We start from the raw sequence: 25,819 nt of genomic DNA on the forward strand, positions 1-25,819 counted from the left end.
TGTGCAAAAGATGCTTGGGACACTCTGCCGTAAGAGTCAGATTGCTTATCCAACTCTGCAGAACAAGTGTAGCTATCCCATACTTCTGCTGTTTTCAGTGTCAAAGAACTGGTCATGGTTTGCTTTGTCAAACTATTTCTCGAATAGAAAAGTATAGGTCACTTTGCACTTAGGAAAAATGAAAGACATACCATTATTAATGCATTAACAATGAAGTCATCACCACTGTAGTTTTCTTCTACTTAGAGAGAGAACCCAGATGCCTGGAATAAGTGAGCAATGATACACCAGCAACCTGAGACAGGGCTGACTAAAGCTACAGACATGTAAGGCTCAAAGAGCTTTAAAACATCAACAACAACAAAACAGAATTATACTGTGTAACCCATTATCTAACAAAGGCAGTAGAATGCCGCATATGATTTCAGCATCTGATAGGTTAGTACAAAAAAACTGCGAGATAAAACTTCTAGATGTGTGGAGTGCTCAGAGATCAGTTCATTGTGTTCCGGACCTTAAACATGAGGATTGTTCACTTCTCATTCCAGCCTTTTAAATACCTTTCTCAGGCAAAGTGCTTTCAAATTTTTATGTGTATCATGATTATTATGAAGATTCCATTATAATTATCCTTCTTTAATCCCACTCTTTATAATTTTACTGAGCTTCTAGTGAAACAGGGCAACATATGCTTTTTTAAAAATATGAAGAATAAGAAAATAGTTACCTACTATAAAAATGACTTTCCCTGATTAGAATCTTCCTTTTCTAATTTTTTTCTCAAGTATTTTTGCTGTTTTGTTGGCTAAGTAGAAAATTAAATTAGATGCCATAAAGTGGGGCTCTGCAGACTTTTTTGACCTTGCATTCATCAGTAAGATGGTTTTGAGTCCATGCCTGTAATATACATACATTTTATTCAGAAATAGCACCGACTACTATAAAATATAATATGTATATACAAAAGATATATATACAAATAGACATTTTAAAGAATAAAATGTTTAAAATATAAATATAAGTAAAAGTTGTAATTTTTTTTTTATCTCCTGTGGTACTTTCACCCCATTTTGAGGTCAGTTGTCAAAAACAATTAAAAATTTGATACACCCCTGCTTAGGTACCATAGAATTCCCTGAACCAGTCACACTAATAAATACCACATGTGTATAGGGATTATTTTACAGAGTTGTTTTGAAGTCAGACAAACAGCCTTCAGGGGGAAAGGTCACTTTCTGATGACTAAAATTAGATTCCACCAAAGCAAAGGAAGAAAAAGATTATGCATCTGTTCCTTTTCCGTGGGGAAGGTTTTGATTGTAAGAAAAATGTTTCATTAAGGACCTCTGGTTTATTCAGTAGTAATAGTAAAACTGCACTCAACAGAAAACAGATCTTAGTGTTTAAGAAGAAAAGTGCAGACCTTAGCAGAATCCGAGGTGTATGCGTTCAGCCCATTATTTCCCTGCCCTGCTGTGAGCAACTTCTGATCCCCTGATAAAGAACCACAGAGCTGATTGTCTTCAGGACCAACATGGTACGCAGCATCTAAGTCAGTGTCCTCATCCATTCCACCATCACCTACCGAGAGCCCTCTCATGTTCCTGGCACTGTGCGTGGCGCTAGGATCACCAAAGGGGGACTGAGCTTTCCCTCCAGAAGCTGACAGCCCCAATGTGGGAGGCACATAAAGGAGCAAACCACATGGAACTGATGCTGCCTGGAGTGTCCAGATAGCTGGTGTGGACTTCTAAAGTGTACAGCCATTTAGATCTTTTCCTGCCCCAGGAATGTGTACCTTAAACATGAGAGTTGTTCATGTGTACATTCTTGGGGCAGGGAAAGATCTAAATGACACTAATGGAGAGAGAGAAAAGGAAATCGGGAAAATTTAATATAGAATATGGCAGAAGACTGGCTCCAACTTTGTCCCAGAGCAGAGAAAATGCAGGGAAGCTGGTATTGCCTTCTGTTCCTAGGCCACTATGCACAGAATCAGGGAGCTGACAGCAGGGCGGTGAGTGGGCCCAGGGCTGGGCCAGCCGCTCGCTTCGCTTTGTTCCTCAGGGGTGCCATCTCGAGTGTTGTGCATCCAATTATGGTGAAAGATTAGGGAGGACCCTGTGAAAAAATTAAAAGGCTGGAAGGAACAATATTTAAAGTGAAGCCACAGCTGCGCCTCATGTTTTTTTTAAAAGGTGAATGGCAATGACTGCTTGAGATAAACTGCAATAAACAGGAACACAGAATGCCAGCTGCCATTCCAGACAAGCGCTCTGCCCTCCCCACACAATTACTGAGGAAAAGCAGCCGTCGACCTCCATTAACCCTCACGTTTTCTTGCCTATGAGGGCTGAATACGCCTGAAGAACCATGTTAAGTTACCGAAGCCTGGGACCTAGCCCCACCTCAGCCACCTGGGAAAAATCTCTTCCGCTTTGTGGGCCAGGGTCTCCTTTTCTTAAAAGGAAAGAATTAGCCTGATCGGTCTTAGATATTATAAATGTAAAGCTCCCTGGCTCGTGGTTCAGGTTTCTTATCATATCACCCTGTTGGCACAGCTCGGTTAGCCAGCCTGGTCAGGGAATGGGTTGTTTCAGGTAACTAGAATTTCCAGTGAAATGCAAGTGTGTTAAATGTATTCTTGTTCTCACACACACATGCGCACAAACGTGAACACACATATGCACACACACGCCCCTTTCCATGTCATGGTCATCTTCTGCAACATTCTCTACTTTGTCTCTTTCCCTTCTCCTCGCTAGTTTACTTAGGCTTCCAGTTCTCCTCATTTTCGTGTATGTGTATGGATTTTTAAAAATTTGAGATATAATTCACATACATAAAAGCCACCATTTTAAAGTGTACACTTTGATGGTTTTTAGTATATTCATAAGGCTGTGCACACCATCGTCTAATTCCAGAATTTTTCATCACCCCACAAAGAAACCCTGTACCCATCAGGAGTCACTCCCAAATCCTTTCTTCTCTCAGCCTCTGACAACCACTAATTCACTTTATGTATTTATAAATGGACCTGTTCCAGATTTTCAGGCTCCTTTTTTCTCCCTTTCTCCATTCTTCTCACTACCTTCCCCACCCCTTCCTTTTAATATTAATAACAGCTACTACTTTACAAATTTTCTCTCTGTGCCAGGCACAGTGCCAAGCACTTTCTATATAGTATTTCATTTAATTATTAAAATAACCTAAAAATAGGTATTATTTCTTTTTGCAGAAGAAGAAACTGAGGCTCAAAGAGTCTCAGTAACTCGTAGTCATGTCAGAGTCAACATGTTAAGCAGGGTCTTCTTGACTCTAAATCCTCCTCCCCACCTTCTTTCTGGCCATGAGTCTGTGTCCACCTCCCCTGGGATCCTAGGTCCATTCTGACACAGAAAGTTGAGGACACCAGCTTCCTGGCTGCTGATTAAGGCTTGGCTGTTTCATAACCACGCAGTAAGTGTTTGGGACTGTTGTGTTCCTGACAGTGATACTAAATGACTGTGATGGGTTTCCAGGCTTCTAAAATGGCACCTGTTAAAAATAGGTTTGCCAGATAACACTGTCTTGGGCTAAAAAGTAGTCTCTGGTAGGCAATCATGTGAGAAGTAGAATGAGCTCAGGTTCATTCCCAGCAGTTTGTGTTTTGGATATGGTGCTCACAGGGGAGGACAATCATTTCGTTTTCCACCGTATCCCTTGAGGAGTTAATGTTGAAACACCTTCTCTACAGTAGCCATCTTTGTAGACTGCACCTTAGACTCCTTTACTTTCAGCAAGGTTCCCATTCTAAGTGGCTACTGAACTTTACCATAGGTGTTGGTTAAATACCTTTGCTTACCTTCACAATCAAAATATTCAAGTGCTATGGACTCTTGTGCAGTGGCACTTCTATCTGCCTGCTTCTGTGTATGTCACTTCCCTATAGCATAAGAAGGAATACAGTCAACACTGGGCAAAACCATCCTCATAGTTAGACTAATTGTAAATAAATATCTGCATTCTCTGGACTGGCATCCGAGTTCTTTTGATGTCAGCCAATACTCAAGTAAAATAGGTGTCAGAAGACACAGGGCCCCAGAGTCCTTCCCCTTGGGTCCCCATCCTGGGCTTTAGATATCCGAGGCCAGCTCTCTCATGGGTACGGGTCCTGAGCAGTTTACGCCCAAAAGCCTTAACGTTGCCCGGCAGCCCAGGCTATCACTTATTTAAGGAAATGTGTTTAGGCAGGTTAGTACAAGGATGCAAAAATAAGAAATTTCAACAGCTTTTCGGGAAACCTGTATTTGGCAGCTCATCTTGACCTTTCTGGATGTTTGGTGTAAGTGACTGAAATGGAAAATGTCAGAAACACACAATGAAAAGAAAGTGTCCTGACTTACTATCCATTCAGTGATGCAATTGAAAGATACTATTTCTTAACTTATATTTCCACTACCAATTAAAAAGCACTACCCAGGGGATAAAATAAGATTCAAGAATTTAAAATAACCTGCATGGTGCAAGAATTTATACAGTTGACATTCAACAGCATACAATTTCTTTTCTTGTGGAATGCTGTTTTTATATTCTGGTCTAGTGACAAATTCATGGTTTGTCTCAGTGAGAAAATAATTAGAAAGTACTGTTAGTATATTTTGGTTTTCTTTTGGCCTTTTCGTTTCAAAGAAAATTAATAACATTTACATAACAAACAAGTTCTATACTTCTGGTTCGTAATGTTTAAGAGCTTCAGACTCCTCACACTGTAATGCTGCCTATAAATGTTAGAATAAAGCTGTCTTTCAAGCTGGGGAAAGAAAGAAGAGCGACTACCACTTTCCTAAAGGAAGAGTACTTTTCCACAGAGAGCTTCAGAATCCCAGTTACGTTCCCTGGCGGATGCTGCTAATGGTGATGATGCCAGATATCACTAGGCAATAGATTGCACTGAAGCAAGGGGATCATTAATTGCTTCAAAACAAGCATCCTGGTAAGGCCTTGGCAGAGGCCAGGCTGCTACAAATGAAATCCACCTGGCTCCAGAGTCTGGCCATGCCACATGGAACAGATGTATGCTCAATTACAGAAGAACCAACCCTGTGTTTCATCTAGCTACTTGATCTGCTCAATTTGTTTAAAGCTGTGGTTCTCAAAGTGCCTATGCTAGCATCATCAGCAGCATCTGGGAACTTGTTAGAAATGCACATTCTCACCTCCACCCCAGACTTTCTTGAAAAAGAAAAATAGACTGTATTTACAAGCCCTCCAGGTAATCCTCTTGCACAGTCAATCAAGTTTGAGAGCTATTGGCTTAAAGAAATGTGTGACAGAGAGGGTGTGTGTGTGTGTGTGTGTGTGTGTGTGCGTGTGTGTGTCTGTGCGTGCACACATGCGTGCTCCTCCCTGGTCTCCACTTGGCCGACCAGTGTCCCAGCAAACCCTGGCATCCTGAGTTCCTTTCTGGGCCATGGGGGACCAGTGTATTCATCAGCTTCTGGGATGATACAGCCTGTAATCCTTAGGAAGTTTTTTGTCAATGGCAAAAAACGTTTTTACCTTTTTACCATTGGTGGCAAGTATTTACTTCATTGCTTTAGCAAGCATTTCCTGAGGCCTGCAGGTAACACCAGTGTAGAAGACAGAGAAAGAGCAGTCAAGGCCTGTGAGGCTTCTTAACCTTAGAGAAGATCTCCTGCAAAACCTCTAACCTTTTGCAATTCCTGGGGCTTATTAGAAACGCAGAGTCCCCGGCCCTGTCTCTGATTTAGAACATGCATCTTAGCAAGATCTTGAGGTGACTCATAAGTACCCTGAAGCCTGAGAAGCATTGCACCAGGTAACAACTTAGCAGTGTGAAAAAGAGCGTGCTAGACGTGGTATCTGTAGGGGTTATTAGTGAATTAGTACTGAGACAGTGAGCATTATAAAACAAGTACATCCAATAATTTTTAAAAGTCTATTTCAGTTCCCATGGCAAAGAGTGAAAAGTGAGAAATAAATGCATCTGGGAGGAGGGGAAGCTCAATCCAGGGAAGAGCAGAAAGACAGGAAATTGGGGGAAACACTTTTCTTTCTCCCACTCCTCCTTCCCACAACTGAATCTTGTCCAGGCCTACAACTGTTCCTGCTCCAAATCTTACATCTGCTTTTATTCCCACCTCTGTGCCTTTCTCATCTACTGGATCCCCTGATTCCCTAGGCCAGGTTTCCTTAAATCCATTCGTCCTCAGGGGAGTTTGAGGAGCCCTTTCCTCTTGGTCTGACAGGCCCTTTCCGCCTCTGTGGGTTTTATCATCTGTGCAGGACTCAGAAGGAAGCAGCTGCTTGTTGTGTCCTAAGCACCAGATGGCTTTAGGTTCAGGTTTAGGATGTTATTTCCTGAAGTGTGTTCCTGAGAACCCTAGAGGCCCCCCCGCCGATTTTCCCACAAAAAATACAGTTTGTCAATTAAATAGATTTTGAAAATGCAGAAAACACCCAAATTTCCACTTGTAAATTTACATGTGGCTTAGCATGCTGAAGGCTTCTTGATTCAGAGACATCACAATGCTGCTAGTAAGGTGGGCTGGGCCAGAGACAGGAAGGCAGAACCTGGGGAGGGGATGCAGGAGTGATCTTGGTGTGTAAGGGATGGGGTCATGCCATATGCCAGAAAAAAAGTGTGGAAAGGTCCTGGGGACATATTAGATTTGAAGAGAGATGATACCTACCCATGCGGAACGTTTTGCTTTTTATTTCATTACTTGAATGCCCCTCTTTGTTCTTGTCCAGATTGGGGAATTGCAGTAGAACAGAGCACATCAGGAAAGGCTGAGCGTTGGTGTTCAGAGTCTACAAGTGCTCAGTGGTCTGTGTTCTAAGATCATGGTGGCTTGCATGGCGTCATTGAAAGTCATTGTGAGCCTTATCTGCTCAGGCACAGCGGGTGGCAGTAGGGAATTTAGTGACAGATGAGGACAAAAACTTCCTGGGGCTGAATAGCGGTGAGTTTCTAATCATATTTTTGCTTTCATCTGGGGCTTGAATAGCTTTTCTGCCTGATAGTGATGAGCCCTATTCCTCAGTTGCCCTTTGCTTTTGCTAGCAATACCAATTTTCGATGTTGTTCTTTTGTTTTATGAGGGTATTTCCCATGGCTGTTTTAGGAGTGGACATGGCTCTGCTTGTCATAAGTGCAGCCTGACAGTGGTGTTTTGAGTGAGCCTCTTCCTTTTCCTGTACCCTTGGCTGTTTCTCACCCTGGAGCGTCTTGGGCTTGGCTGGATTGAGGGGGCTGGTGGCAGACATATTTGCCTTGCAGGTATAATTCCTCAGAGAACAAACCGTCTTTGAAACCACACACACATATATTTTACACATGTGGGCAACTGAAAGAAAATTAGGTTCTCATTGTTACATTTTAACATTGAGCAGTGATGGTAAGGAAAGATATGTGTATTGTGGATATCTGTGGTTATGATGTAGTCCATGGTATGTATGCTTTGCCAGTGTTTTCTCTTTTTGTGAGAAAACATCACATCCATCTCAGGGAAGAAGTAGACTCATAACTCTTTGTGCCACATTTTATCCCCTACATGGTACCTACCATTATTATTAGTCTGAACACCTTACTCTTTCATGTGGAAAAGTGATGTGAAAAAGCAGAAAGATCTGGGATCAGAAAGCATGGACTTGGATCCTACTGCTCCTGCCTAACAGTATGGTAACCTTTCATCTTCCGCAGTTTCCTCATATTCAAAGCAGAAATAGGAGTATGAACCATAATGCTACCATCTATCACAGATTTACATTACCACAGGTCGGGTACAGCTGCTAAGTAATTTACCTAAGTTTTCTCATTTAATCTTCCAGCATCTAGTGAGATCCTTTGCCTCTGGACTGGGAAGAGTTTTCCAAGCACAAAAGCCACCGACAGCATGACAGAGGAAGCAAGCTATTGACTTAACTACATAACATTTACAGTTGAAACTCAAAAGGACAAATACTGTACTATAAAATGTTTAAAATTCTCAGACCTTAGTAGAAAAATAAGCAAAGCTAGGAATAAGTAATTCAGAGAAAAGAAAGTACAGTCACAAAAACATTTAAATATTTACTCTAAGTAGTAATCAAAGAAATTAAAATTTAAAAACATTACTTTTTGCCTATCAAGTTTTTTAAAAAACTTTTTTTTTAAAGTGAAAATTTCAGTGTTAACCAGGATGTAGTGAAAGCTGCACCCTCTTACATTGCTGGCGGGCATGTGGATTGGAACAGCTTTTTTTGAGAGCAATGTGACAAAATGTGTCAAGAGCCTCAACAAATGTTCACACTCAGCTGATCTGCTAATTCCACTTCCAGGAACTAATCCTGAGGAAATAATCAGACATGTGGGCAGGCGTTTATGTAAAGAGGCTGATTTCTGGCCGGGCACGGTGGCTGACGCTTGTAATCCCAGCACTTTGGGAGGCTGAGGCAGGCGGATCATCAGGTCAAGAGATTGAGACCATCCTGGCTGACATGGTGAAACCCCGTCTCTACTAAAAATACAAAACTTAGCTGAGCATAGTGACGCGAACCTATAGTCCCAGCTACTTGGGAGGCTAAGGCAGGAGAATTGCTTGAACCTGGGAGGTGAAGGTTGCAGGGAGCCGAAATGGTGCCACTGCACTCCAGCCTGGTGACAGAGCGAGACTCCATCTCACCAAAAAAAAAGAGGCTAACTTCCATGTTATTTTTAATTTAGCACAACCCAAATGGCTAACCATAGAGGGTAACTCCATAGGATGGAATGATATGCAACCGTTAAAGATTGTGTTTTTATTCCTTTCTGGCTGCTCTGGAGGAAAAATTTTTAAAAGATTTTAAAATTACGTTTTTAAAGAATTTGAAGTGATACAAGGGCAATTCTGAAAATATAATAAACAATATGATCTCAACTTTGTAAAAAGGAAAATAATGCACACATATGATAAAAACTAGGAGGAAATATACTAAGATGTTAGCAATCATCTCTCTCTAAGTGGTGGGATTATGAGTGATGTTTATATTCTTTATGCTTTTCTTGATTTGTTCAGTGGTATCCAGAGACAGAGAGAGAAGGAGAGAGGGGGAAAGAGTGTATTATGAAACAGTCCTCTTTAAACTGTTAATGAAGTATTCAGGTGTAAAGAACTGCAATTAATGTAAATGGAAATATTTTTAAGGCCTCTCCCAATATCTGTAGCTCTAGTTTATCAAGAAAGATAGATGTGGAATCAAGGGTATATTCACACATTCATACCCTGGGATAAGTGTTTTCTTTAAAGCCTGTTTTAGACCCTAGGCTAATGTTGGGCCAGCGTGTGTTGAACATTAATCCTTAACATTCATGTTGCTATCTACTGATTTTATATTTGGATATTCAGCTATACTCAACAGTCTTCTGCCTGTTAAAGACTTTGGTGAGAATCTCTTTTGTCTGTGATATGGATTGAGAAATAGGTTCACTGACTGTACAAAATCTGCCTGGCAGATACGGGGATTTGAAATGAACTTGTTTTAAATAAAGGTGTCAAGTGATGTGATTCTGTTTTGGCTGGACCATCCCAAGTGACAGCCTTGCATATTCGGAAAGGTGGTTTGCTCTAATTAAGGTTGCAAGCAGTACAGTTGCAAGTGGTTCGTGAAATAAAAGGCATTCTTGCTTCCCTCTATAACCTTATGGTTGCTTTCTTAAGGCTCGGTTTTGTGCTAGCCCAGCAAAAAGTAAGAACTATGAAAGCAGTCTTTCACATCTGTAAAAAAAAAAAAAAAAACCACACACACACACACAAATCGTATAAAAGTAGTCTTTCACTTTATGACTGTACTACAAACACACACACACACACATATGCTAGCTCCTAGTATGATGCAGTTTCATTGATACCTGCTAAAATGGGGTGCTATATATATAGACAGAGATAATCGCTAAGTGTGTACAGTTGAAAGAATGCTTATGGTGTCCAAGGATTAAAAAGTGTGAGAGAAAGGGAGAATAGAGATGAGGTTTCTTCGAACTAGTTCTCAAACCTGTTGAAATTAAATATCTGGCACTAGAGCCTAGGGCATTCTAATGCAGCCTGTCAAAGCTGGATCTTGTGTTTTATTCTGTGCTGTCTAGTACAGTATCCACTAGCCATCTGTGATGGTTGAGCTCTTGAAATGAGGTAGTGTGCCTGAGGAGCTGAATTTTTAATATTAATTAATTAATTCTTAAGTTGAAATGCAAATAGCCACATGAGACTAGTAACTACCGTATTAGACAGAGCAGCCTTAACCTACTGTATACTGTCCTTCACTTGGGAATGAAGTTATTTTCAGTGCGCCCTTCCAACAGGCTGTGCCTTTTGTCATTGTGACACAGTGATGCTCCAGAACCTCCTTCTGGGAGAATGAAGGCATCACCAAGCCTTTAGTAGCCACACCTAGTCACATGACCTGCATTTTGTAATATAATTTGCTCAGTGTGGTCTTCAAGCCCTCGCTCAGTGCATAAAATGGTACTTCTCAAAGCCTTTGTCATCTCACAAAACTAAAATTTCATCCTCAGCCCAGGATTTTTGACTCATGTTGTTTGTTTTTTTGTAGTAGTTTCATTTTTAACCAAGGAAATCATTTTTAATCTTCTCCCCTGTTGTTTAAAGGGTTTAAAAGTTCAGCATGGTGAGTTTTTATGGGGCGTTTAATGAGAAGCCAAGCATTGTAAACATATCTGAAGGATCACAGTAGTGTAGTTTACCAAATCCTTTTTCTATGCACACTGACCTGACCTCCCTTCAAAATATGAAACAGATGGGCCCAGCTAGAATTCTCCAGCTATTCCAGACATTATTGTCAAGGTTTCTCACCTTCTGAAACCAGATGAGATGAGGCTAGCCCTTGAATGGAACCAAGAGTCCCCGACAAGACTGTAAGCTGCATGGAGGCAGGTGCTATGTCTGTCTTGTCCTGGGTTCTCTTCTGGCCTTATTGTGGCATCTGCCAGATCCCAGAGGCTGCATGTTGGTGAAGTGAATTACTGTTCTTGCCATAGAGAAAATGGGCTGGCTAAAGGGACATGTAAAGCAGAGAGAAGACAAGATCAGGGAAAGGGCACGTTTGGGATCAAAGTGATTTGATTCAGGAGAAAGTACTTGCCCTCCACAACTTTACCTATACCTAGCAGGTAAGAAGAAGAAAGATTACAGTGACAAATAATGTAGTTCTATACTGGTGAAAATCATTGAGTACCATGATGGTGATTACTTAGACTAGAGATTAGAATGAGCTCTGAAGAACTGAAATTCAAGCCAGAAGAGACTGGTAAAATTTCAGCTTTTAATAATTCAAATGCTCTTGTGCTGCAGCCTATTTATTTGTTTTTCATCTAATGTTACAGTGCTAAGAAATTTAGCAAGTTAGACTGCCTGTGGTTGTGCTATATCTGCCCACTTATCAGCATTTTTTGTTTTCTTGAAATTTTAGGCACAGAAAAATGAGAGAGAGTCTATCAGACAGAAGTTGGCACTTGGAAGCTTCTTTGATGATGGCCCAGGAATTTATACCAGCTGCAGCAAAAGTGGGAAGCCAAGCCTTTCCTCCCGGTGAGTGTTCTTTTGAGTTGAATTTCTGATATGTACACAGTGGATTTTGTCACTTGACTATTCTAATAAAAAATGGCCTTTAAATCTTCTGTAGTTTTTTTTCCCCCCCTCGCATAATGGGTTTTAGACCCTTCCCCACTTGTTTGCTCGTTTCTTTGTTGTCCTTATTGTTGTTATTGGCTCATTGCCCAGCTACTTGAGGTCAGATTTTTATATTCTATTTTTTTTCTAGACACAATACTGATGTTGTATACTGATAGAGGAATCAAGCCACACTCCTAAGCAAGCTGACTTATGATTAGAGACGTGTGGCAGGCTACCAAATTTCCCATTAAGCAGTCACAGATCACCCAGAATCACCCCCCTGACACGTTTGATTGCAATAAATACTCATAACTGAGAAATGCAATTCCCGCTTTGATCATTCAATGTTTATTACAGTTCTTAACCTGTCCTCCAGGTGGTTTTTCTTTATCTTAATTTATTTCAGGATATCATTACTCTTTATCATAATTTATTTCAGTATATTATTGGTCATTTGCATAGCTTCTAATTCCAAGTAAGACATATTTAAATTATAATTTTATCCAAAAAACAGTGCTATAGGCCAGAGTTTCTCAAACTTTAATGTGCTTATGAATCATCTGGGGATTTTGTTAAAATGAAGACTCTGATTCAGTAGATCTAGGTGAGGCTCAAGATCCTCCATTTCTGTGAAGCCTCAGCTGTGATATTCATGCTGCCGTTCCATAAGTTACTTTGATTAGTGAAAGTATAGAGTCTGCAAAATTAGGCATTACAAATATGGGTATTCCAAGTGATGAAAGCACATAGAACGTTTTTACTAAGATATAGTAACTGATGACCTATCAGCATTCTCATGGTCTCCTCCTCACTCCTCAAATGTCTGTTTCCTCTCAATCTTCCTTTGGACTAAAAGCAAATATACTCTATTAAAATACTCAGTTATTTTACCATCTTCAGCTAGGCGTTGGAAACAAATTATAGTATTTATGCATCCATTTAACCAACATATTTCTTCCATGTCTTCGTGTGAGGCCTGGAACTAGGCATTTTTTAAATATCTATCTGTATTCCATATGGCTTTTAGTAAGGCTTGTACTACTGTCTTATCCTGAGAGATTCTAAATCAACAACAATCAGAAAGCAGACACATACTCACATATACACCTATTTGTGAGGCACTGCAGGCAGATCAGTGCATCAAGATAAGAACGCCAGTTTCACCAGGCAGTGTTCCAGCATCTCTTCCTCAGCTGGGTGCCAGCTCTGTCTCAGAACATTCCCTTGTGTTCCTACACATCCCTCCAGAACTGGATGGTCAGCCCTCCCCTTTCCCTTGGGAGCACCTCTTTCCCCTCCCAGTTAGATGTGGCAGAAGGCGCTTTGGCTTAGGAACCTGGAGGTCTGAGGATTAGTCCTAGTACATTTCTAATTTTGAGACTTTAACAATTTATTCAGTTTTACCATGTCTCATTTTCTTCATTTTCGTGAAATGAAAGCATTGGACCATATCATCTTATAGATCTCTGCCGCTGCACTCTGATATTTCCCAGAGTGCCAAAATTTCTTCTTTTAGAAGCCCTATCTGTCTGTTCAACAATGTCATATGCCTGTTACAAATGCGAGGTTTTGCTTTTGAAAATCAATTATATATATATACACACATACACACACATATATATACCTATGTACATACAACCCATATACATGTATATGTACATAGGTATATATGGATGTATACATATGTATATGTGTCTCCGTGTGTGTGTATATATGTTTACTCCACGTATATTTATATTATCCTTGTCCCACTCTCCAGAAGTAATAACTTTTTACTCCTTAACTGTTTCTTCTGGTATTTACCTACATATCTCTAAATAAAATGCTTATCTTCTTAGTTTTTATTTTAACCATCAGACTACTATAAAAAAAACAGTGATTTAGCTCTTTTTTATAGCCCTCCCAAAGACTCTCATCTCTTCTATTCTTCCTTTGGAGTAATTTCACAATTTAGAGTCAAATAGCTATTTAATGTTTACATTATTAAGATTATGCATTATTCATCACTTCTCGGCCTTTTAGCTAAGATCAAGTGTAGATTATGCATTATTCTCACTGAACCATGTAGTAAACTATGGTTACTTGAGAAATTTTATTTTTTTTGTCCTGAAATTAGAATTGCCTGCTTTTTCCCCATGTACTGCATTTGTATTCCAGTGTGTGAATATACCACAATTTATTTGGCCACTCTTCTGATAATGGGCACTGGATTGTTTCAAAGGTTTTGCTCTTGTGAACAATGCTACTTACAAACATTCTTGTACATGTCTTCTGCTGTACATATGCAAGAGTTTCTCTTTGGGGCATACCTAGGGGTGGAATTACTAGGAAAATACATGAATGTTTACACTTAGAATATAATGTCAAACTGTTTTCCAACATGGTTGCAACAAGTTATACTCCTACCGGCAATGTTTCAGAGATCCTGTGGATCCATAACGTTACTAACATTTGATATTGCCAATTTCTTTTAAGTTTTTGTGAATTGAATAGGTATAAAATGATTTTTATTGCGTATATTAGCCATATTTGTTTTCTCTTCTGTGAAGTATCTGTTTGGGTCCTATGCCAAATTGCTGTTGGATTCCTTATGCTTTCCTCATCAACTTACCGAAGTTCTTCAGTCATGATACTAATGCTTAATACATTGTATGTATTGCATATATCATCTCCCAGGTTGTAACTTGTTTTTCACTTTTTTAATATGTGTTTTATGACCATAAGTTCTTAATTTTATGGGTTAATGGCTTTCTGTATCTTGTGTAAGAAATTTTCTTCTCCCCCAAGATCCAGTAGACATTCATTAGACTTCCTACCAAGAGTTGAAAGCGTTGAGTTTTTAAAAGTCTGCAATCAATCAAAAATTGATTTCTTAATATGGGATGGAGAAGTCAAATTTGATCATTTTCCTTATAGATGACCATTTCTTTATCATATTTATTGAACAATCACTCTTTTACTCACTGATCTTATAGACTACTCCCATGTATACTGCATATTAATGGAAATATATTCTATTTCATTATTGTTTCTATCTCAGCAGCAAAATATAGTCTTAATTACAATAGCTTCAAAATAAGTCCTGATATCTGGACAGGAAAGTTCTTTTTGTTTTTCTTTTTCTTCAGAAGTATGCTGCCTGTTCTGACTCTTTTTATTCCTCCACATAAACTTTAAATAATATAATCAAGTTCAATAAAATACTCTCTTAGAATTTTGAATGTAATTGCATTGATTCTATAGATCAATTTAGGAAGCATTACATTTTCACATTGTGTTTCTATCCATGAATATGGTGTGTCTCTCCATTTATTTAGATCTTATTAGATATTTCTTAATAAGGTTTTATAATTTCCCATTTAGACATATTACACATCCCTTGTTATATTTATTTCTAGATACTTGCTATTCTGATATCTTAAATTCTCTTCAGTAATGCTTTCTCATTTGCTGCTGGTGAACAGAAATGCAATGAACTTTGTATACTAGTAAGTATTATATCCAGCCACTTTGTTATTGCTTCTATTACTTCTCCACTCTCCTATTATTTCTAATAAAGTTGTCTGCAGATTCCCTGGGAGTTTTGAAAAATGATATCTTCTACAAATAATGGCAGCTTTATTTATTCATTTCCAATTCTCATGTTCCTGGTTTCTTTATTTTGGTCTTATTGGATTAGCTAGGTACCCTAATACAGTGAGGATTAGAAATAGTAGTAGTTGGAATCCTTAGGTAATTTATCATATTAAATGAAATGTTTCTACTGTTTTCCCATTTCAGATTATGTTAATTTTATGTTTTCTTAAATGATTCTCTTTATGAGATGATGTTCCCTTCCAGTTATAACTTACAAAGAATTTTTATCATGAATGGGTATTTAACTTTATCACATGCTTTTTCTTCATCTGTTGAGGTGAAGAAAAAGTACAGTTTCACTCTGTTAATCTATTGTGTGAATTAACGAATTACATTTATAGATTTTCAAAATATTAAACTGTGCTAGCATACCCAGTCTAAACCTAAACTGGTTAGGGAGTATTATATTTTTTCAGATACTGTTGGAGTATTATATTTTTTCAGACACTAATATTATAAATAAAATCTGAGTAAATAAATTATAAATAAAATTCATATTTTATTTATAACATTTTGTTTAGGATTGTTAGGTTTATATTCATGATTGACATGGATCTATCGTATTCTTTTCTTCTGATATTTTTGTTTGGTTTTAGTATCAGGGTTATGCTGGCTTAAAAACGGATTGGGAACTATTCTCTTTCATATTGTCTAAGAAAAGTTTACATAATATTTTTATGATCTGTTTCTATAAAGTTTGGTAGGACTCATTTCTCTCTGGGCCTGGTGTTTACTTTGTGTATTTGCTTTAACAACATCTTCCATTTCTTAAGTGGTTATAATATTATACATGCTTTTTATTTCCTCAGATCAGTCTGATGAGTTGTATTTTTCTAGGAATGTGTCCATTTTGTTTGTTTTCAAAATTGTTGGCATGATATTTTCTCATTTCACTAAAAATATTAATTTTAATTAAGTTGTTTAAAATGTTTTCTTCTGATTTGTTGTCCATCATGACTTTTTCTGAGTTTATTTTTTGTTTGTTTTGCTTTCTGCCCACCAATAACTAAGTATAAGACACTAAAAGCTGTTTATAAACTGTGGTTGGCGCTAGTTGGCATGCGTCATCTGCTTAGAGAGCTCTTCCCTGTCCACTCTGTTAAAAGTGAACACTGTCATACCCATCACTTTGTCCTGTCTTATCCTGCTTATCTTCTTACCCTGTTATCCTGCTTATCTTCTTACCCTGATTTGTTGGTATGTGTGGGGGGGGGGGGCGGGGAAGGGGGCGCTTATTACTACCTAACATTGTAGTGTGTATACTTTGTTCTATCTTTCTCTAGCTCTAAAATATAAGCTCTAAGAGAGCAGGTCTTCATCTCTATTTTGTTCACCACTGTAACTAATGCCTAAAATAGTGTCCAATACATAATCACTAAATATTTATTGAACAAATGAATAGTGAACTTCACTATAGAATGGCTGAATAAGACACAGCTCTTTCATTGGGATGCATCTAATTAAGAGTATCTATGGGTCTTTTCTCTTGGGCTATGAATTGTGACTGAGAGAAACCCTCCAACCTCATCTTGAAGCATTTTAAACCTGGCTGCCAATGTTTTAAGACTCTAGCAGGGGAAAGATGGGAACCGTAGCATGTAAAATTTTACTTAATTTCCTTGATTTCAGTAAAGCACCTGTTTGCCACCTCAGCCATGCCTGAGCGTGCTCCAGTCTCAACCTCTTAAGACAGTAAGTTTTCTGATTCTGCCAGGCCACAGGTGGTCAGGGCAGATAGCAGGGCAAGAGGGTCCTTTCAGGTGTTAAATCAATCTTCCTTTGTGTTCAGTCCTACTTCACTCCCCTACTTTCAGCTGTATCTGAGCATTCCCAGGATTCTGCAGTGGAAATGCATGTGCTTCCTCTACCAGCATCCCCTGTGGGCACATGGTAGATTGAGGTAGTTAAATCAAATACTCCCCACCCATCTGCATATTATCTTCTAAAATTTCGTCAAAATCTCTTGTGTGCTGTTGTTTTCGTTTCCTTTTCCTTTGTCCATGTAGATTTATATCTTCTTTTTTTCTTTAATATTATTTTGGTAGGATTTCAGAAGTGAGAGTAGATACTTGTGCTCAATATGCCATAGTTAACTAGAAGGTTTTCACTATTTTTAATAGCAGAAGTATGTTGAATAAAACCCTATGTGGAAACGCAGTTTGGCAGTCCTCCTTTGGTTCAGGAGGACTGAAGGAGAGAGACTGGAATACCTCTGCCCAGAAAATGTGTCCCCCATCCTAATTGCCCCTTTCCATGCCTCCCCTTTGGCACCTCTCTCCATCCTTCCCCTACAAGCCCCTGAGGCCTACTTGAAACTCTTCTGGCAGAGCAGAATTTGAAAATCACTAAGTCATCTGCCCCCTGCAGAGACAGGGCTATCTAAACACAAATGTATTTCACAGTAGCTCATAACAAGCTACACTTGTTGACTCACCATAAGGAAGATTATTTATATCCCGTTTTTTCTGATACTTTCATCTCCACATTCTGGGATGAGATCATCCTCTGAGAACATGATGAGTGTTTCAGATCTCTCTCAGAATGATCGTTAATAATGAGACTAAATGTTTCTAAGAAGTATCACTTTCTCCCTGTAAATTTAAAGTTTGCAAAGACTGACTGTCATCGTCCTCATGAGTAATAATGTAGGAGAAAAGCCTTTAGAATGTTCAGCTGCAGTTGTGTAACCCATACTCCCTATCCCTGTTAGAATTTGTTTCTACTGCATCACCATCCCTGAAATTCTTCATTGAACTGGAAATACCTTACCTCTTACTTACAAAAGTACTTGAGGGATGTCAGAACATTGAGTTCACCAGTATGGTACTCCAAAATGTACCAGAGCACATAACAGTATTTGAAAAACCATTAGGTAACTTACAGAAAACCTGTCATTTTTTATGCCCTCCTCCAAGGATTACCTCTAGTATTCTAAAATATTACACAATTTCAACAGTGAAATAAGATTTTAAGTGGATCTTTCAAGGAGTAATAAGATTAAAACCAGGTAAACCTGATACCAATCTACTACTCTGAAGAGCTCAATGCCCAATTTTAAATGAGGCCGGAGATTTAAAATTAATTGACCAAGCAGTGGATTCCTAAATGGTAAGCTTACTTTTTAAGGCAGGGCCTACCGAGGTGAGTGGGATCTTTGGCAAACTAATGGAGGTCTGTTTATGCTTCTTTAAAGGCTATATATTTGCCTGTAAAAACATGAACAGTATGTGAGAAATTATCAAGTACCATGAGGGTCTGGGAAGACTGGAGTTTCAACTGATCCTGTGACCATGAGTTCCCCTTAGTTGTCTGTTGGGTTTTAGCCCCACTGGATTTTTCTAGATGTTGCTATCTCCTAAAGCACATCTTAAGAGTGACAAGCTATTAAATGAAAGCTAGGCTTACAGTAATCCCATAAAGACATTTCATGCCTAATACTGCAGCAAAATAATATTTGATGTTGCTTCATAACTCAACTAATTAAATTTGACTTATACTGAAATGTGACAAGTAGAGGGAGTGTCATTTGTTTCTTCAAAATTTGCTAATCCACACAGTATCAGCCCTTTACAAACTGAAACTGTACAACCTTTGTCATTTTTTCTATTTAAAAATGTTTCTGTAAAAAGTTTTTTAAAGCTTAAAATGAAATGAGAAAAATGAATTATCTATTTTTGAAATAAGGTTTCTAAGAAATATTAGGGTTTGTCATATTCTTGAAGAAACATTTTTTCTATTATTACTAGTATAATACTTTCCTATAAAAAATGTTTTCATTGGCCAAACTAATGATCAGTTAGCATTATGTTTCAGATGATGAGCTTACGTAGCTTAGTGTAATTAAAGGAATAGAAACAGGCTTAGCTGCTGTGGGAACACAAGATAGAGTAGTCTTTATTGGTAGATATCTAGGAAATCTTTTATTTTTTAAATATTACAAACTGACCTAACATTGTGAAAGAAGCTTTCTCTGCCTACTCCTTTTACCTTTTCTCACAGTAACCATGAAATAAATTTGATTCTCACCTCTCTTCTTACCTTACCCCAAGAGAGAGCTTATTTACATACATATAAATATAAATAGTCTTTTTCATAAAGTGTACAATGGGATGATGTGACCTAAAGTAGGCTATACCATTTTCTCCAAATGCTGAATATTATGAAAGACAGAAATTCCCCGGAGAACTTTTGAGCAGCTGCTTTGAATAATGATTACTGTTTACTTAACTCAACCATTCCAACATCACCCAATCAAAACTCATTTCTTTCTTGTCCTTATAGGTTTATTGGTAAATGGCTGAGACAAGGCCAATAATGGACACCTGCCATCTCCTTTTGTATTTGAGCTGGAGGGCAAGGAGTGGGGGGCACCCTAATCAGGGAGCTGTTATCAACTGGACCAATAACAGTGAATCCAGAGAGACTTCAAAGACAGGATTCACAGGGACTTTAAAAGTGAGGAATTGGGAATCCATATATATGACGTGCCACAGAATCACAGGTCGAACCAGCATCGTTTTGCCAAGAAAGTCAATCATCCTTTTGTCTCTAACAATAATAATTTTTGTATGATTTTCTGGAAGAAGTAAGCAGAATGGTTGTATCTGCTCAGCGTTAGTGAGGAAAGAGGTTGTCTAGTTCCAACTCAGTGAAATTGCCTGTCTGTGGCATCTTTCTTGAAATAATAGATGCATACGCTAGCAACCTATTTATAACACGCAACATATCTTTAACATTTCATGTTAATCTCATACATATACTAAAGATTTGCTTTAAAAACCCTTCATATAAGTATTTCCAAGGTGTATGTCTTTGCAAATGGTAGCTTATGATCTCTTTTTTTACACTCTTTGAAAAGCCACTGGGTAATCTAAAAAAAAAAAAACAAACAAACAAAAAAAAATATCTTTTTTATGCCCTCCTCCAAGGATTACTTCCAATATTCTAAAATATTACACAATTTCAAAAGTGAAACAAGATTTGAAGTGGATCTTTTGAGGAGTAATAAGATTAAAATGGCAAAACAAATTTAATTATGTAAGCAATTCTTCTCCTTCACAAACCTGAAAGAAAAGCAAATTGGTATTTGTGAAATTTTCTTTGTCTAATAAATAGCCTCACTTTACAATAACGCCAATGACCCTGGTTTAATTAGGTGCAATTAATTTTGTGCAAGCTGAATTTGACATCTTGCTAGAGGCACAACCAGCTGTACCCTGTCTTATGAATTTTTTTTATCACCAATGAGAATTCAATTGCCTGAGCTATTGCAAAAGAGGGGGAGGCAGGAAGAAAAAGGCCACAGGGCTGCATTTTATATTTAAAAATGGCTCTAGTGGACAGCTGAATGTTTAATTAAAAGAGCTTCAAGGAATTATTTTTCATTGGTGCATCATCTTTGACAAGCTATGATGACTTTATTACTCTAGTTTGCATTCTCTTTGGACAGTGGTCCCACACGTGTGTCTAGACACACACAGTTCACGTGACAGGGCTCCATTGAGAGTGCACAAAGCTGCTAGAAAACATTCTCACTGACTGCAGGTGAGCCATGGCATCTAAGGTTTAACGCCATCCTTTTATTCAATCCTGTTGTAAAATTTTCTGTCCTTCTTGGATTGTTCTCATTCAGATTATTGTACACATTAAAAACCCATGGAAGGCCAGACACAGTGGCATGTGCCTGTAGTAACAGCTACTCAGGACGCTGAGATGGGAGGATCCCTTGAGTCCAGGAGCTTGAGGATAGTTTAGGCAACACAGCGAGACCCTGTCTCTTAAAAAAACAAAACAAACAAACCATGGAAGAGATTTCTGATGAGAACAGAAACCATTAGTGCAATCAACAGATTACAAAGAAGAAAACAAGATCCAATGGCTATAATTGGTGAAATGCTTTCTAAGTAGACAGAATATTTATGTATGGCGTTAGAAAATCAGTGTCATTGAAAACACTAGATCCTGCCATATTTGTCCCCCATTCTTCCAGTCTCCCTGTTTCTCTCACCAGAAACAATCACTGTTCCAGGATTTGTATTTGTTCTTCCACCATTGATCATGAGGTGGTGTATCCACATGCTCTGTTACTCACCATGCTTTTTCACTCATCAACATGTTTCAACACTGCCTGCCTGTTCACTAGGCAGGCAGTGTAGTGTGGTGGGTACAAGCGGGGTGTTGGGAACTAGAGGGTCTGACTTGAAATCTTGACTCTGACGCTTACTAGCACTTACTAATGACTTCATTTGTGGCTCAGTTTCCTCATCTGTAAAATGGGGTAATAATTGTGCCTACTTCATGGGGTTACTGTGAGGAAGACCAGTAAAGCACTCAGAAGACTGCCTGGATGAGAGTCAGTGCTGCATTAGTAGGTGCTGCTACAATATTTCGTTATCCTTTGCATTTACTATTAGACACCATTGATTGTAAGACAAATAGTTATTTTATAGACCACTAAAAACAAAAAACCACTGCCATTCAAACAGTGACACATGCCTTCTTAACACTTGGATTTTTTATTTTAGTTATTGAAAGAGTCGTTTTAGATTTTTTTGGATATACGCTTTTATCATATGTCTCTTGTGCACACAAAAGAAGAAAAAAAGATGAAACATGTTGGCAAATGTAGCTCTAAAACTTTTTCACATTTACAGTCCAACTCTCCACTTAACCACTTTACCTGAGAGCTGTCATGTCTCAGCTTTTGGGCCATCGGGAGATGGAGTACATCACCTTCCAAGCCATTGTCCCCCCATCTGCAAGGTTTGATGCTGGAGCTTTGTTGTTCTTATCAGAGGGCATGAGTGGACAACCAGTGCCCACCTCTTCCTTGGGGATTATTACCTGGTTTGTGGGCTGATAGGGTTAAGGACTGCAATCATGCCACCACCTACCTGAGGTACAGCAGCTGAGATACATCCCTATCTTAGGCTGGGTGCGGTAGCTCTTGCCTGAAATCCCAGCCCTTTGGGAGGCCAAGGCAGGTGGATCACCTGAGGTCAGGAGTTCGAGATCAGCACAGTCAACATGATGAAACCCCCATCTCTACTAAAAATACAAAAATTAGCCAGGTGTGGTGGCGGTCGCCTGTAATCCCAGCTACTCAGGAGGCTGAGGCAGGAGAATCATTTGAACCCTGGAGGCGGAGGCTGCAGTGAGCCGAGATCGTGCCATTGCACTCCAGCCTGGGTGACAAGAGGGAAACTCCGTCTCAAAAAATAAAAAATAAATAAAGACTGCAAAACGTGAATAACCACGCTTCATAGAATCAATGCAGTCTTATCGATCCACTGCGTTCTTTTTCACAACTGCTTAGAATTCAAACAGTCACAAACTAAATCATGAAAGCCAGTGTTTTTGAGATGAAGCTTACCATGGAACCAAGCCTAAATGGTGGCCCCAAAATGTTTCCAAACATGAACATAAAAAGTGGTAAAGCAGTGCTTTAGTGGTCAAAAGAATAAAAGAATTGGCAATTGAGATTTTCACCTACTTCAGGAATATGCCTCAGAAACACACACAGGCATTGACTTTCCGCTGTCATGTTTTTACCCAGTCCACATGAACATTTTCAAAGGTCTGGAAGGGGAAAAGTATTTCTTCTCTAACCTTCATTGCCTCAACAGCCGAAACTCATCAGCAGGTGGGGTAGATAGATATTTAAACTCTGTCTGGGCTGAGCAGAATAAATAGGCAGCCTGGCTTTAAAAATACAGTTAAATTTATATCAATTACGTTAGAGTCTATAATTTACTGCAGATCCAAGGAGGAGAATGAAATCGAGACTGAATTGAGGAGGGATGTCAACAGTTGAATCACAGTCCATCCACAGAAATGTTCACTTATAAGAAAATGTTTCTTGCTGCCCACGGATCTCCCACCACCCCTAGCACTCTGCCAAAAACAAAAACCCGGCCTGACTCATGTGTGAGTCAGTCCCTGCATAGACGTGGCTGAGTCAGACACACAGCCATCCTCTTCTAGCTATCAAACACTGATCTACTCACCTTTTCTCCAACACACAAATGCTAATCATCAACTCAGTCATGTTCTTTCCTTTTCTTTTTTAAATTCCTGCCAAGGCTGGGCGCGGTGGCTCATGCCTGTAATCCCAGCACTTTGGGAGGCCAAGGCAGGTCGATCATGTGAGGTCAGGAGTTTGGGACCAGCCTCGCCAACATGGTGAAATCCTGTCTCTACTAAAAATACAAAAGCCGGGTGTGGTGAGAGGTGCTTGTAGTCCGAGCTACTCGGGAGGCTGAGGCAGGAGTATCGCTTGAACCCAGGAGGCAGAGGTTGCAGTGAGTCAAGATTGTACCACTGCATTCCAGCCTGGGCAACAGAGTGAGACTCTGTCTCAAAAAAATAAAAATAAAAATAAATAAATTCCTGCCAAATGCCCATATGTAGCACCTCAGAGGTGCTCAAAAGAGGAAAATCCAAAGCCAACTGAATCTCTTTCACCAAAAAAAAAAAAAAAAGTATATTTCCTGACATTTTTTTCTACACATATATCTGCATATTTTTGTTTGTAAAATTGAAATTATAGCATAGGTACTGTTTTTAGCCTACTTTCTTTTACTTAATAGTCGGAATCTTTCATCCAATCTAATAATATTGGACTATTCTTATTCATAAGATTCATCTAATGTAATAATATTGGACTAATCTTATTCATAAGGTTAGTATTTCTACTAGCTGCAGAATAGCACATCATATATTTCACCATAATATACTTTATCAATCTTTATTGTTAGGCATTTAAGTTGTTGCCAGCTTTTTGTTTTTGTTTTGATTTGGTTTTGCTTTCTTTTTTTTTTTTAGTCTTTCTTCTCTTTTTTTCTACCATTAATGAATTTGTTTCATCCTTTTTAAAGTGCCCTGACATTTCAAGACAGACTTTCCTGAAGTATCAGTGTTGTGATATTGTGTAATTTTACCTCTCTGAGCCATTGTTTTCTCATATGTGAAACAGGGTTCACAGTGCTACTTCATGTGTATCTGAGGGTTACTGTGAAATAGCAAAATGCCTGGCACATAGTAGATGCTCAAAAACAGTAACTTTTAATTTCAGAATACAGATTACTTGGAAATTACTTAGCCTTATTTAAGATGGAAGTAGATAACATTTGGTGCCTATGCGAGATGGCAGTTTTATTCCTAGTATCAGAAGAGGCCTTGTTCTGGTTTTTCATTCATGGTAGAGAACATTTCAGTAGAAAATGCATTTTCCCAACATTAAGATCCTATAATTCCAAATTTAATTACATGAGAATGGTCATTAGTGAAGGAAATGGACACTGATGTAGATTTAGAACCAACAGCCGTCTGAGGAATGCAAGTATTTATAGCTCTCTGGAGATTCAGGTTAGGATACAGGGGCGATATTTCTGCAAAGAAAAGCAGGTAAGTGGTAGTTTCCCTTTTCTATTAGTTGCCTAAGTAGGTGAGGAGATTCTGTGGCCATGTGGTGCCACAGAATGGCTGGTGTGCTTACCAGTTATCATGTGAACATGTACAGACGGAAGGGTCCAAAACTAGTCTTAGAAGAGCAAGTAGAAAAAAAGAGAGTTATGCATATGATTAGGAGGAGAAAACCCAGAGAGGGCCATTCACACTCCAGCTACCTTTGGAGCTGCCTTCATCAGCTTCTGCTGAGGAAGCCAAATGCCTGAGTCCTGTAAGATGGGGATCAGGACAGGATATAAAGAGACATAATGTCCTCCCCAATCCTCTCTTTGGCATATAGTTAGAAACTACCCGTTACTTCTCTGGGCACATAACTACTGGAGGGTCAGCTTTTCTGTCTCTCTCCTGTATTCATTCCGCCCAACCTCAGTTCCCCAAGACCTCCTTCCTTCTGTAGTTCTCTGCTTTTTCACTCTTCTGGTTAACACCTTGTTAATGTCCAGGTAGCAAAAGTATTTTCCCATGTATAAGACAGAGAGATTCCACTAAGTGTTTCTTGAGGTCCCTGTTTCACGTATGAGAAAACATATGCTCTGTGTATTCCACATTTCTATCTATACATTGTAACTTAATGATCCAAGGGCTTGGTATCTGTTAGAAGACCTAGTTTTTATTTGCATCTGTTTAACGTAGGGCCACAAACCATAAAATGCCTGCAGAAGCCGAAAAGATACATAAGTGAGTGAAGTAGCACAGAATAAAAAGCAATAGAGAATACTGGGGACTGCAGCAAACTAGAAGGTGCCCTGGCTGACGGGGACAGCAGCTACTCAGCACCAGCCTATTGGTGCCTTGAAATTTACAGAACTATTATTGCCTGATCATCAAATGAATGAATGCATGCATGAATGAACATGTATCTCTTTTTTCTCTGCATTATATAGTTATAAAAATCATTTATAGTCATTTTGTGTGTGTGATGATTTTTGTTGGACCAGCAATATTTGCTAAAATATAGCATTGTATTTTCGTAACAAATATTGTGAGGCAGAAATTTTGCCTTTCCTTTCTTTTTTGTGTTTTTGAGTAGTAATAGGCATTTCTGTAACTCAAGGTAAATA

General features: G+C 38.8%; 1 protein-coding gene across 7 annotated transcripts in view; it reads left to right on the top strand.

Annotated features, from left to right (window-relative positions):
- LOC105523974 (schwannomin-interacting protein 1) overlaps positions 1-25,819 on the top strand; it is an 833,968-nt gene that overhangs the window by 791,684 nt on the left and 16,465 nt on the right. For all 7 annotated transcript variants that reach the window (XM_011959051.1, XM_011959053.1, XM_011959054.1 and 4 more), the window contains one exon: positions 11,452-11,570. In XM_011959051.1, coding sequence (XP_011814441.1) covers positions 11,452-11,570 — 119 coding nt within the window. The remainder of the gene's footprint in view (positions 1-11,451; positions 11,571-25,819) is intronic.

The sequence above is a fragment of the Colobus angolensis genome, unplaced genomic scaffold (genome assembly GCF_000951035.1).
Source record: "Colobus angolensis palliatus isolate OR3802 unplaced genomic scaffold, Cang.pa_1.0 Scaffold48, whole genome shotgun sequence".
Taxonomy (NCBI): Eukaryota; Metazoa; Chordata; class Mammalia; order Primates; family Cercopithecidae; genus Colobus; species Colobus angolensis.